The sequence below is a fragment of the Thermobia domestica genome, chromosome 3 (assembly GCF_964235325.1).
Source record: "Thermobia domestica chromosome 3, izTheDome1.hap1.1, whole genome shotgun sequence".
Classification (NCBI taxonomy): Eukaryota; Metazoa; Arthropoda; class Insecta; order Zygentoma; family Lepismatidae; genus Thermobia; species Thermobia domestica.
This window is the reverse complement of record NC_137456.1, coordinates 170,542,142-170,555,275: the sequence shown is the minus strand read 5'-3', so window position 1 is coordinate 170,555,275 and position 13,134 is coordinate 170,542,142. Positions and strand designations below refer to the sequence as shown.

The following is a 13,134-nucleotide window of genomic DNA, read 5'->3' as shown; positions in this document are numbered from 1 at the left end:
TGTTCATTGGATGATTCACTGGAAGTAAAAATGGGCCCATGTGGCGCATCCAGATCAAACACTCCTTTGCCAGTTGCTCGTTCTCCTCCATCTGTTGCCAAACCTTCAAACATTAACGCTAGATCCCCACTAGAAGCAAGCAAGAGCTCATGCGGACTGCCCACTTCAAAACGTCTTCTGCCGGTTGCTCCTTCTCATTCATCTGTTACCAAATCTTCAACCAGTAACGCTAGATCCTCACTAGAAGCAAGCAGGAACTCATGCAGATTGTCCATATCCAACACCCCTCTGCCGCCTGCTCGTTCATCGGTTACCAAACCTCCAACTAGTGAAGCTGGATCTTCACTGGAAGTAAGCAGGGGCCCATGTGGACTGTCCACATCATGCACTCCTTTGGTGGTTGTCAGTCCTCCTCCGACTGCCACCAAACGCTCAAACAAAAAATTTTGATCTTCCAGAGGTCAATCAGAGATTCTGACATCCTCTCCTTTCAAGCAGAACTTACTTCTGAAACGGTGCCCTCCAAAGATCAAAGGCAAACATCAACTTGTACCAAGAAAACTACAACCGAAGGTAACTCCTCAGGTCAGTGAGGAAGTAGTGTACGAGTGTGCATTATGCAATATCATCTACAGTGATCCACCAATAGAAGTCTGGATCAAGTGCGCAAGATGCCATGAACGGTGGCATGAACAATGCACATCATATGAAGGAGTAGGCACCTTCATCTCTGTTAATTGTTAATGCTCTTTTGAGTGCGTGCTCTTGCCCCTTTGATTTCGTACTCTTGCCCCACATATCGGGGCAACAGTACGAATTTGAATGTTTTCATTTTATGAATTATAGTTCCTCCAAGGACAGAGGTGTATAAAAGTTGAGTTCACATTTCGTAAAGGAGAGTTCAAGTTTTGTGTTCCATGTAAAAGTTTTCCGTTGTAACTATTTTTTTTTACCAAAATATATAAGTTTAATTGAAATTTGCGTACTCTTGCCCCCCTTTCCTTATACTAATCAGTCTACCCAAAGGGCAGATTAAGTATCTCAGCCATGATATTCAAAATCAAATCATTCATTGTCTGTGTTCAAACTTAGAAGCTAATTTGTTGAAGCGAATGAACAGTGCGCCATTTTCCTCATTAATCATTGATACGACTCAAGATTCATCAAAGAAATATCATATGAGTTTTATTATTCGGTATGTAACTTTTACAGAAGTAAACGATAGCTTAGAAAACAAAGTTTCTGGACAGGTCGACTTTGAAGTAGTGTTTTTAGGATTTTTACACGTAAGAAAGTCAACTGCATCCACACTTAGAACTCTAGTGTTATGTTATTTGGAGAAATTGGGTTGGCTGTGAAAAAATGCAGAGATCAGAGATATGGTGGCACTGCAATGATGAGTGGTGCTTACTCAGCTGTTCAGAAGAAACTTCAAGAAATTAAATAATGAGCTTTATACCTTATATATTCACTGCACGGTACATAACTTACATAATGATACCGTCAAAGGTGTAAAAGAAATAGCCGTTACTTCACAACGCTCCAGGATTTATATATACTTTTGGGCCAAAGTACAAATAGGAGGGATATTCTGTCATCATTGACAGGAGAATCAGATATCACTTTGAAAAAGCTCAACTCAATCAGATAGACCTCTCGGTATCAGTTCATTGTAGCTATCTGGTTGAGGTATCTGCTGTAATAAAAATTGTCCGAAAACTTCCACGAGGTAGCAGAAGCAGAGTAATTGGAGAAAGTAATGAATTCCTTCGATTTTGTTTCTGACTGGGGTGCTGTCAAGAATATTTTCACAACTGAACATCACATCCTAACGTCTTCAAACTAAAATAGATCTTGAGAACGCTCTACGCACTCTTGAAGAGAGCCAAGAGGAATTGACGTAAATGAAAGAAGAATATTATCAAATTAAACAAGAGGCCACAGTTGTTGCTGCGAAGTGGAAAGTCAACCCCGTGTTCTTCGAAAAAAAGGAAACCCAAAGTAAAAAAAAAAAAAAAAAAAAAAAAAAATACTTCGATGAATTGGTAGAAGATCGTCAATTTTAAAACACAGAGGCTTGCTTCAGGGTTTATATTTACAATAGACTTCTAGATATCGCCTACAATGAAATGAAGAACCGTTTTACATCGTTACACACAATTCTTGATGACTTTACAATCATATCCTTGAAAGTACTTGTGAAACCTTCAGACGAAGAAATTTTAGTTCAAAAGAAATACCAGCAAGACATTGACCTGACGATACCATTGGAATTAATTTTCCTTCGCACTGGACTTAGAAAACATATTTCAAAGATCAACACAGTTCTTCAATCGGTGGTATTACTATAAGTCGAGTTTCATAGTATTGCCCCAACTTCAATTATTCTTGCTTTATTCCTGAAGTTTTGATTATTCTTGCTTTATTCCTGACTTTACCCGTGACTTTTGGGTTCCCCTGAAAGGCAATTCTTAGTCTTAAAAAGGATCAAGAGATGTTTAAGGTGTTCAATAACGTAGGACAGAAAGAGCGACTTGAGACGGCAATCAACCATGAGAGGGCTTTGATCATTGAAAAGGGAGATCTTATATGGTAGTTTGCGGAGATGTTTTCGAGGGAGAGGGATTTCTTGTAAAACATAAGTATTTGAATCTCTGTTCCTTAGCAACTAGAACACTAGGAATATTTCATTAAAATGTACTATTTAAAAAACGATTGAATATAGAGGGGTCCCTTTCAATTTTTCGTGCGGGGATCCGATACTGCCTAAATATATTTGGGGCAGTAGACTGACCAGAGCTGAAATACTAAAATGTAACAAGAGGAAAGTAGTGTTTTCTTCCAGTGAATCTCTTTTCCTTGTGTGTTTCATTTTTGTTAAATGTATGTGTGGCCGTCCTTTTGGAAACCCATAATGAGGTTCATTTGATTAGCAAGGTCTGATTTGACTTTGCTTATGCAGAAGTTCAAGTGGGTGCTATTGATGCTACTGATAATAGTAAACCTCATGCTCGATGATTTGCCTAATTCTTAAATGCAGTTCTAAGAAAAAAAATATTATTTGATATAAAATGTTATACTTCCTCGTGACGGGGAATTTCGTCGCTTTACCAGCTTGAAGTTCGTTTTGATCAAAGACCAATTCCTTAGTAATTAACTTGATCTTTAGAAAAGTAGTAGAAAAGAATAAATAAATAAGCTTAATTTGTAAATTATACGTGGTCGGAAACTAGATAACAAAAACTGTTTTTTCTTAAAATTGGGATTCAAAAATTGAAGGGCTCAGGAAGCCCAATGTAATCCTTCTCTTATATTTTCTTACAAATATCTGAAACTGTGGTGGCAAGATCGTGTTAAAATAACTATCTCTATCAATTTCAAGTCGATCGATTCCATTTAAATCGATAATTTTATATTTGAGATTTCAAAGTTAACATATATATAGTCAAAGTTAACATCACAGGATCATTAGCTTTTGACTATTGAATTGTTTTTGTCAATTGTCAAATTGTTCAATTTATTAAATGATTTTTTGTACTTTGTTTCGTAAACAAAGCTGTGTAATTTAGTAATTTCAGGCGACGCACTTTCTTATTATTTCTATTTTGAAGACAAATCTAGCCTACCTATGTATTTTACCAGATCCTCATTAATTTATATGAACTGTGTTCATTCTTTGGTATCTTTTTCTAGATTATTTCGGAACCATTTATATTTTCAGCCATATTTATATTTCGCCTTTCGTTGTGTTTAAGTGTCAAATTGATTTTCAGGTGTATATCTAAAATAAATGTGACTTTCTGCTTTTCAGAAGAAACCTTCTGGTATTAATGGTTAAGCACCGATCTTACTTGTAGCCGTTCGTGTTTGAGAACGTCACGTTTATATGAAATTTGAAACTTACTAAAATAGCAGAGGTTGAACCGACGGTGACTGGGCGCGGGAGACTTCCAACACAGGCTGGTAGAGTTGTTCATTAAGACTTCATTTAGCTATGAATATCACCGCTTGCAACCAGTGCATTATCTCGTATATAACTGGATTAGCACCACTGTTACTAAAGCAACCTGTCTAAAGAAAAAGAAAAGGAGAAAAGGAAAGAGAAATAACTGAGAGAAGATGATAGAAAATTACTGAAATATAGTTGAAATGAATGTAGTTTGAAATATGAGATCACATACCTAATTCTCTGGCAATCATTCAATATTCGTTAAAGATAGTTAATGATCTTTAGTTCTCGTATCAAAGAAATTGACGGAATTGTCTCATAAATTTTAATTATGCAAAAAGTTTATATTTCATTCTCAGATGAAGTTGGTTTAATGCGAAAGGCATTGACTCTTTGTCAGTTCACTTTCGTTTAGTTCCTTATATGTTAGCAAGTTCTTAAAACAAATTTCTGTCACGCTCATAAACGTTTTAAAGTAAATTGTGAATTTGTTTCTTAATTCTCAGTACCAGTCTTCCTTTCAAGTAACTTTTGATATACATTAACCCTTTTAGGATTTCAACTTTTTGAGGTAAATTTTAGACTTTCACTCAAACAGCTATGCTTGCTTACTATTAATCGTAGGATCATAGTTCATACCTCGTTTTTTGACTTTCTTCCTGGTTAGTGCATACTTTCCAACAGTACCACTCGTTTGTCCGTATTATACACATGAAACGGGAACATTGAGAAAAAAGCGAGAGATATTTCGACTTTTTCGAAAAGTTTTGCTGCTCTCTGGCCCGAGCCTGACTTCACATAGGGATCTGACTAAAAAAAAAAAAAAAAAATGTTGTTACATATATAATACGTTTGCAAAATTTCAATTCTTTACCTTGAAAACTAAGATCAGGAGAAATTTTGACCCATTTTTTCACACACTCACACACGCACACACACACACACACACACACACACACACACACACACATATATATATATATATATATATATATATATATATATGAACGAGTGAGTTGAAAAAGGTACATATTCCAAAAAATAGGCAAGCTAAACCGGGATGGTTATATTCATTTTATATGTACCTACACCGCTTGAGAAGAACAAGGAAGGCATTCATTAATTTTACGTCCTCTTTACTGAAGTCTACGGGAACGTATGTGTGAAAAATCGAAGATATTTCTGGAAGGTGTTCATATTTCCACCCATGTTTGAAAGTTGCGGTTTTTGGAATATGTCCCTTTTTCAACTCACCCATTCATATATATATATATATATATATATATATATATATATATATATATATATATATATATATATATATATATATATATATATATATATACTTTTAAAATGTAATGTCATTATTATTTGACCTACAGTCATGGTTCAAACACCATTTGCTTCAGTATAACGAGCCCTTTCCAACGGTACCAAACCGGTTTCCGTGTCATACACCTCAGCCGGAAATGTCGAAAAAAAGACGGATTTTAAAAAAAATCCCGCCAAAACACTTTGCCCTGAGGGCCCGAGCCTGGGATCACGTAGGGACCTGATTATTTAGAAACAACATATGTTGTTATGTATTTAATACGTGCGCAAAATTTCAATCTTGCATTTCGAAAACAAAGGGCGGAAAAAATGTTGAAAATCTGAATTTAGGCCCTATACATATTATACACACACATATATATATACATTAAAATTTACTGTGTCATTATTGTTTGGCCTAGAGTCATGATTCAAACTCTCTTTTCTTCAATATAATGAGCTTTTTCCAACGGTACTACTCACATGTCCGGATCATACATCTAGACCGGAAAAGTCGAAAAAAAAACTATTTTTTTCTGAAAAATCACTTCCTCGGAACACCTGCGCACCTCGGGCCCGGCTGAGGTTTCACGTATAGGTAACAGAGCAGTGAGCAGGTCGTGGCTGCAAGTGAAACCAGCATCAAAACATTCCTTGCCAGCAGGGTAACCAACTACAAAATACACTGAGAAAAATCAGTTTTTCGGACAGCAGTATGTTGTACAAATATACGGAATCCTCTTGCTTACTGCAGAAATCAATACGAAGCATACGTTATCCATATGCTACATACGCACTATCCTTAGATGTTACATCATGCCCTTGCAGGATGTCTGATATCTAACAGTCTTCCTTATGTTACATACATGTATGTATGTTATGTTCCTCAGCTATATGTTATATACGTCCATTTGTATGTGAGATCCTGACCGCCTATATTGTTTCATACGGAAAGTACGTACACGTGGAACACTTATACAGAAAGTATTATAAAACATGGGTTTTCAGTTATATGTCTGCTGTACATTAAGTCCAAAAATTTCAGGCTTTACAACTGTAACATTCGATTTTACGTATGCCACAAACAATATGTTTTCTCAGTGCATGTGTCAATAATCTGTGTTCTAAGTAAAATACCATCCACGCATTTTTGTTTGGTCGAATGTCGTGTGAAATGTATGGTAATTTTGAAATATTATTCAGTAGATTATTAATTAACAATGTTATTCAATTCTGTGTTTAGAGGGAATTTGATAAATTTAGGATAACAGTAACTGATGGAGAACTGGACAATTGGACTTTTCGCCAGTAACGTTGATGTATAATCTGCAGTTCGCGGAACGGTAGTTTATACTATTAATCGAGTAACCTAGTATTATAACCTGAAATTTCGATTTTAGAATGCGAAACCAGAATGCTAAATTATATCTTTCTTTGTTCTAAAAAGTACACATACTGTGTTCACAAAGCACAACTCGATACCAATTACGGACACGAATGAGAATGAGACATCTACTCAGAGTTCATTAAGATCAAACGACCCTGCTTATTATAAAAAAAATAATAATTCTAATTTATTTTGGCAACATACAGTTAGTGGCGTAGTAAATTGTTACCATGACCTTGGCGAGAAATTTTCGCGGATCCCTGGGCAAGAATTTGTAATGTCTCCGGTTTCTTTTAAATAGCTAATAATAATAATAATAATAATAATAATAATAATAATAATAATAATAATAATAATAATAATAATAATAATAAATTTTTGAAATCAATTGGTCTCAACGATGTTATTAGTGCTAAACATATGAAAGATTTGTTTCATTTCATTATTACAATGTTAAAGTAAGCTCAATGCCTGTCGCCTATGTTAGTGGCCTATTTTAGTTACAAGAATAGATGATAAGCAAGCATTATGTAATGTAATGTTTTATGTAAACAAATCGGAATCCTTATTTTCTTTGTATTTACATTGAATCGATGGGTTTTTATAAAATTAGTGTCAAATTGTATTTAACTTCTCTAGCATTGTGAGGCCTCTAAAGCGTGAGGCCCTGGGTCATCACTCAAAGCTTGCGACGCCACTGGCAATAAATGCATCATAAATATTTAATAATAATAATAATAATAATAATAATAATAATAATAATAATAATAATAATAATAATAATAAATTATTTTATTATTTTCAAATAGTCATGCCATTTTATTTACTATTAGAAGAAAGCACAACTTTTTATTATTTCTGAAATAATAATTATTTTTGTTGTTTGTATGCCTATCTTTTAAGAAAAATAAGATACAGAGCATTAACATGTATTATCTGCTATCGATACTGCTTTTCAATCTGGATTACTTTCTGGTTTTTCCTCTAGCGCGTTTAATTTCGTAACGCTTTAAGCCCATTTCAACCCTGTAAAATCAACGTATGCTACCATGTAAACAAGTAATACTAGTGACCTCAGGAAAAGGGAGCCAGCGCTTGGTCGCACTATAGGGATCTAATAAAAAGTAAAAATACCAGAAGGTACACACAATCCGTATACAAAGTTTCAATCTGATATCTTGAAAACTAAAGGCGTGACAATTTTTTTGAAATTTGCCTTAAGGGGAAAAAAGTCACGTCCCTCCGCTTTTACATGGCGCCGCCAAGTTGAACATTCGGCTACAAACAAGTTTCTAAAATGTGCTTTGGTCTATCCATGACTTGGCCAATAAAAGAAACAGGCTTAAATACCTGTTATATCACGCAAATAAGCAGTCAAAGACGGTATTGCGTTAAGATATAAGAATATACCATAAATCCTAAAAGGGTTAAAGTAATATTCTAAATGTGATATCCAAGCTTTATATGCTTCTTTCAAGTATTTCCTACTTGTACTAATTTTACGTTTTAGGCAGAATTCGGGATATTTGAAATAATTTTATTTGCTTTCATTCCATTTCTTTAGATCGAAAAGAAATATTTTGCGTGGATATATTGAAACCGTGAACTGGAAACTTACAAAATCATTAAACAAGTAATCAGAGTCGATATTCAGTGTCCAGTGGCGTATTTAGGGGGGTGGCTTCCGGGCTTAAGCCCCCCCCCGAAATCTTACTTAGTATAGTAAAGTAAATGAAATATCTTGCAGAATTTTCACATTTCCAGGCAACCCCCCCCCCCGAAAGTTAGCAAAGCCCCTCCCGAAACAAAATCGTAAATACGCCACTGTCAGTGGCGATACTCTTCGGTAATCAGCTTTAAGCGTAGATGGGACATTTCCTTCTTTCCATTTTTTTTTTTTTTTTTTTTTTTTTTTTTTTTTTACAATACGACTCACATAGGGAAGCAGACAATTGAAGATCGCGTTTTCAGTTCTAGGCATAGTCATGAAGTTTATAACGCTGATCGTAGGTATTTATTAAACAAACGATTCATACACAACTCTAATAATTTAATTTAATCTTCAATACAAAAGCCTCTTTTAGTTAAAACTAAACTAATATACTATCAGGTAGTATAGAAACTATTAAGTATTTTGAACATGAGAGAGCATTATTGGTACAAATTTCAGAATAAATGAGTCGTAGTGGATCATACCTAACGTTGTTTGACAGCTAAAACCCAAAGACCTACCTAGAGCTATATAAAATATCCTCTTTATAAGGAAGATACATTACCGAAAACAACAAACAAAAAATATGTTGGAAAGGCTCAACAAAAAGTTTCGTACGGCCGCCCAAAAGTAAAAGGAAGTATCTACATTGTGCTTGTTTTGAGAACAACCATAAAAAAGGTGATTTTTAATAATTAACGTTACTGTTAAAGACTTTGTTTTCTTTTCGGTATCAGTGAACACTAAGTGTTGATTTCCGCCGAAAAGAAAACAAAGTTTTTAACAATAACGCGTATATTATCAAAATAGTAGACACTGGGAAACAATCTGGAATGGAAATCAAAGTCGAAAACTCAAAAATGATTAGAATATCCTGTGGAAATGTGCCCTTACGGGTCAGAGTAGAACAAAGAATACTTGAAGAGGTCGACCATTTCAAATATCTGGGAAGTATTTTGACGAATGATGCTTACTGCACCAAAGAGATCAGGTTGAGAATTGCCATAGCCAAAGAAGTATTGAGCAAGAAAAGATCACTTTTAACTAGTAGTCTTCATATTGGACTAAGAAACAAGTTGGTCAAGTGCTATATATGAAGTATTGGACTTTATGGTTCAGAGATTTGGGTATTACGGAAGTTAAAGAAGAAATATTTAAAGAGCTTCGAAATGTAGTGTTGGAGAAAGGTGCATAAAATGAAATTGAAGGAGAGAGTAACAAATGACGATGTTTTAAAATGGATAGGAGAGATGAAGATGCTTCTTGCCAGCATCCTTCGTAGAAAGGCCAATTGGATTGGACACATCTTACGATTGGACACGAAACATTGCTTCTTTATACCGGCATAGAAGGAAAGATGGAAGGAAAGTGAAGAATAGGAAGAACACAAGCGATAGATGATTTGAAAAATAGAAGAAAATATTGAGAGTTAAAAGAGGAAGCTCAAAATCGAGAAACACGGAAGAAACATTTCCAGGCCAAACTTAAAATTAAGAAGGAAAGAAAAAATCCTCATTAGTCCCAGGACATGCCGAAAACGAGAATCCCCTTATACCACTACTACTTATAATAATAATAATAATAATAATAATAATAATAATAATAATAATAATAATAATAATAATAATAATAATAATAATAATAATAATAATTCCCTGACAACACCAGACTAAATATATCTTTTATCACTGTTGCTAGTTGCAAGAACCCTGCTTGGAGGTTTTAATCCAACTGTATAAACTAGACCTATCATTACTTTCGATTCTACGTAGTTCTGTGAATGGCGTTAAGTTAGCTTGAATCAACGCCGGTAAAAGCAGATGTCACTTTTAAAAATTAGAATAAAAACAACAGTAGTTCTATAGCGGCTGGATTATGGTGTTGTCGGTAAAATGACGAAATTCATTAAACACCAAGAAAAAGATGCATATGTACATTCAAAATATCGTTTTAAAGTTACAATATTAATAAATCTATTCTAAGTTTTGAGGCTCAATACCCTCATCTTTGAAGGCTCAATACCCTTTAGGAAACCTTATATTTCATACTTTTTTTAAATTGGAGATTATGGAATTTCAACATTTCGAATTCTCTTCAATTTCTTCAATGAACATGTAACTTGAAGGATATTTTCATACACTTCTACCAATACTGGAGATACAAAAGACAATGTTAACAAATCTGTGTTTCTTTTAACTAAATTTGATTTATACATTTTCATGAGAAGGAGCGTTTTTTCTCTCACTTGTAACACAATTGCTAATTTTTCAGAATCAGACATTCTTACATTTGAGCAAAAGTGTACCGAGCTATGATGATTTTCTTTTATTTCATTCATTTATGTATTATTTGCAAGAAGAGAGTTTCGTCTATATACTTTTCTCCCACTGTGCCTGCGAAATTCTGTAGAATTAATATAAATTAAACTTTCACATCATTTACACGTGGAACATATTAAAGAATTTTCTTGATGACATGACATGTAACAACCTAAATATATTGTAATTACTAGAAAGTACTTGTAAAATGTTTTATGTATTAAGATTCAACATTTTTTTTTATTTTTGTCTTGCCAAAACTAGCATTAAATACATACCTTTGACAGTTGGTAGCAATGTACTTAGTCCGGCTATTGGCATCATAAGAGCCAAACTACTAATCCATATGGCGCATATTAATTTGTAGGCGTGCGAGAGGGTCTGCCAACGACGTGATTTCAACGGGTGACATATTGCGTAATATCGCTCCACTGAAATTATCACCAGAGTCCATACGCTAACTGACACAGACACGGCTGCAATAAAGAAGATAAAAGAACATCATGTTTCATATGTAATCCCTTTTATGAATACACAGATTTCGAAAGGATATTTTATATATATAGTTTAAGTTAGACAGTTCAATTTTATGAGGCTCTTTAAGAGTAATAAAAACTAAGAGGATGTTGTAAATATACATACTATATACTGTACACACACAACAATATATACTACATAAGTTTGTTTTTTTAGCTATAATAAAAATAGTAATTTTATAGCTGAGCATTAGCAAAAAAGAAGCTTACTTTGTAAAATTTGATATTCACTGTTTTCTAAATGATTATATCTATATAATGTTCATGTTATTTGTAACATCTAATAATTTACCAAATATTTGCAATAAATGTTCTTTAAATTATTATGTTTACTGCAGTTATTTAATAATAAAAAAATGATATAAATAGTATCACTCCTTGCTCAATAGTCTGATACGGCAACTTTTGTACCCTGGTTTCGATTTCGATTCCTGATAGAGACATGCTAGCCGGGTGCAAACGAGACTAAAGATATACCACATTGACTTGACACCTAGTCTTCCGTTCCATGCGCTGCTACCAGCTAAAGGAATTCCACTGCATTTCGCTAAGATTATCTCGCTTAGCAACAGCGGGACCCTTATTGGCTCAACGAGTGGGTGTGTCGAGGTGTGAGCTTTAGTTCGCATTTTTGCCACGGCTCAAGACATTTTGGCAGCAGACTAGTGGCCGGAAAGTTAGTTTTAAAAGCTGGCCCTGAATTATATATCCTTGAAGTTGAAAGGAAACTGTAAATTCGATCAATCAGTAAAGTGTGATGCGCATATCCTTTTACTCGATTGTACTTTTCTTGTAAACAAAGATGGCAAATCAAACTGCTTCTCATGTTCATAAAAAGTTTAATGCCACATTGTAAGCAATTGATAATACATTAATGAAATTATACATTTTGCAAATATTAATTTTAGATTATACTGTTCAATAAAATTTACGTAAATGTAATTTACACGAAGACAGTACTATTGATTATTAGATTCTAATAATTTAATGCTCAAATGTTGCTTTGGTAACAAAGCAGTTGTTTGAAACTGAAACTCGTTGTTGGAACTTGAAATTAATGTAATAAATTTTTCGTAATAATATAATAAATATAATTAAGAGACTAAGAAAAGGTAATGAAACGATATTCATTTTATTGATTGAAGCGTAGTATATCTTTCAGCAACATATGAAATATGGACTGTATGAGATATGGACGTATAACTTAACGTAGGATCCGAACTAGTTGAGCTGCTACCGGGAATTGAACATGCGGGTTTCACGACAAAAGTGCATACGCTATCCATAGGCGCGAAAGAACTCACGAAACAAATTTATTTGAAAGAAAAATACCTTAAACATTCCATCAACAGAAATCTATTATATTAACAATATGTTTTGTCGTTAAGATATCAAAATTTCAAATGCATATAGGAGTATAGAATATATATTTGAAAATATAATTACGAGTTTCTATGGTTTAATGGCAGACAAAGCAGCTCTTGTTCAAAGCTTTCTTGCGAATAATAATTTATACGCTTCTTGTGGATAACATTGTGTACGGACTTCTTCGATTTCTCCCTTTTCTTTATGCGTTTCTGTTTCACGTATTTATTTATATTAGTAACTTCCAAAGCGCCAATGTATGTCGTAGAAGTGATCCCATACTATAGAGCCAGGAAGAAGAAAAGAGGTTAAGCAAAATAAATAAAGGAGAGAATGAAGTAGATGGAATGGAACAAAATAACATTAATAGTATTTTGTTAGTTATTAATCTAAGATCAATGTATCTGTATAACAATCAACCACGCCTTGTTTTTCTAATTAAAGCACTCGTTTCCATGCTTCTGTTGTTTTGTGTGAGAGGTTTACTCAGAATTCGGGCAGCAAACTATTATGTCACAGATGTTCCAGTTGGAAATAAGTGTTACACACTAATTCGT

At 33.9% G+C, this 13,134-nt stretch overlaps 1 protein-coding gene across 1 annotated transcript in view; it reads right to left on the bottom strand.

The window, feature by feature from the left end:
- The window catches only part of LOC145682022 (cholecystokinin receptor-like), a 439,911-nt gene that overhangs the window by 285,038 nt on the left and 141,739 nt on the right, over positions 1–13,134 (bottom strand). The window contains exon 2 of the mRNA XM_081753626.1: positions 10,955–11,152. Within this exon, the coding sequence (XP_081609752.1) occupies positions 10,955–11,152 (198 nt within the window). The remainder of the gene's footprint in view (positions 1–10,954; positions 11,153–13,134) is intronic.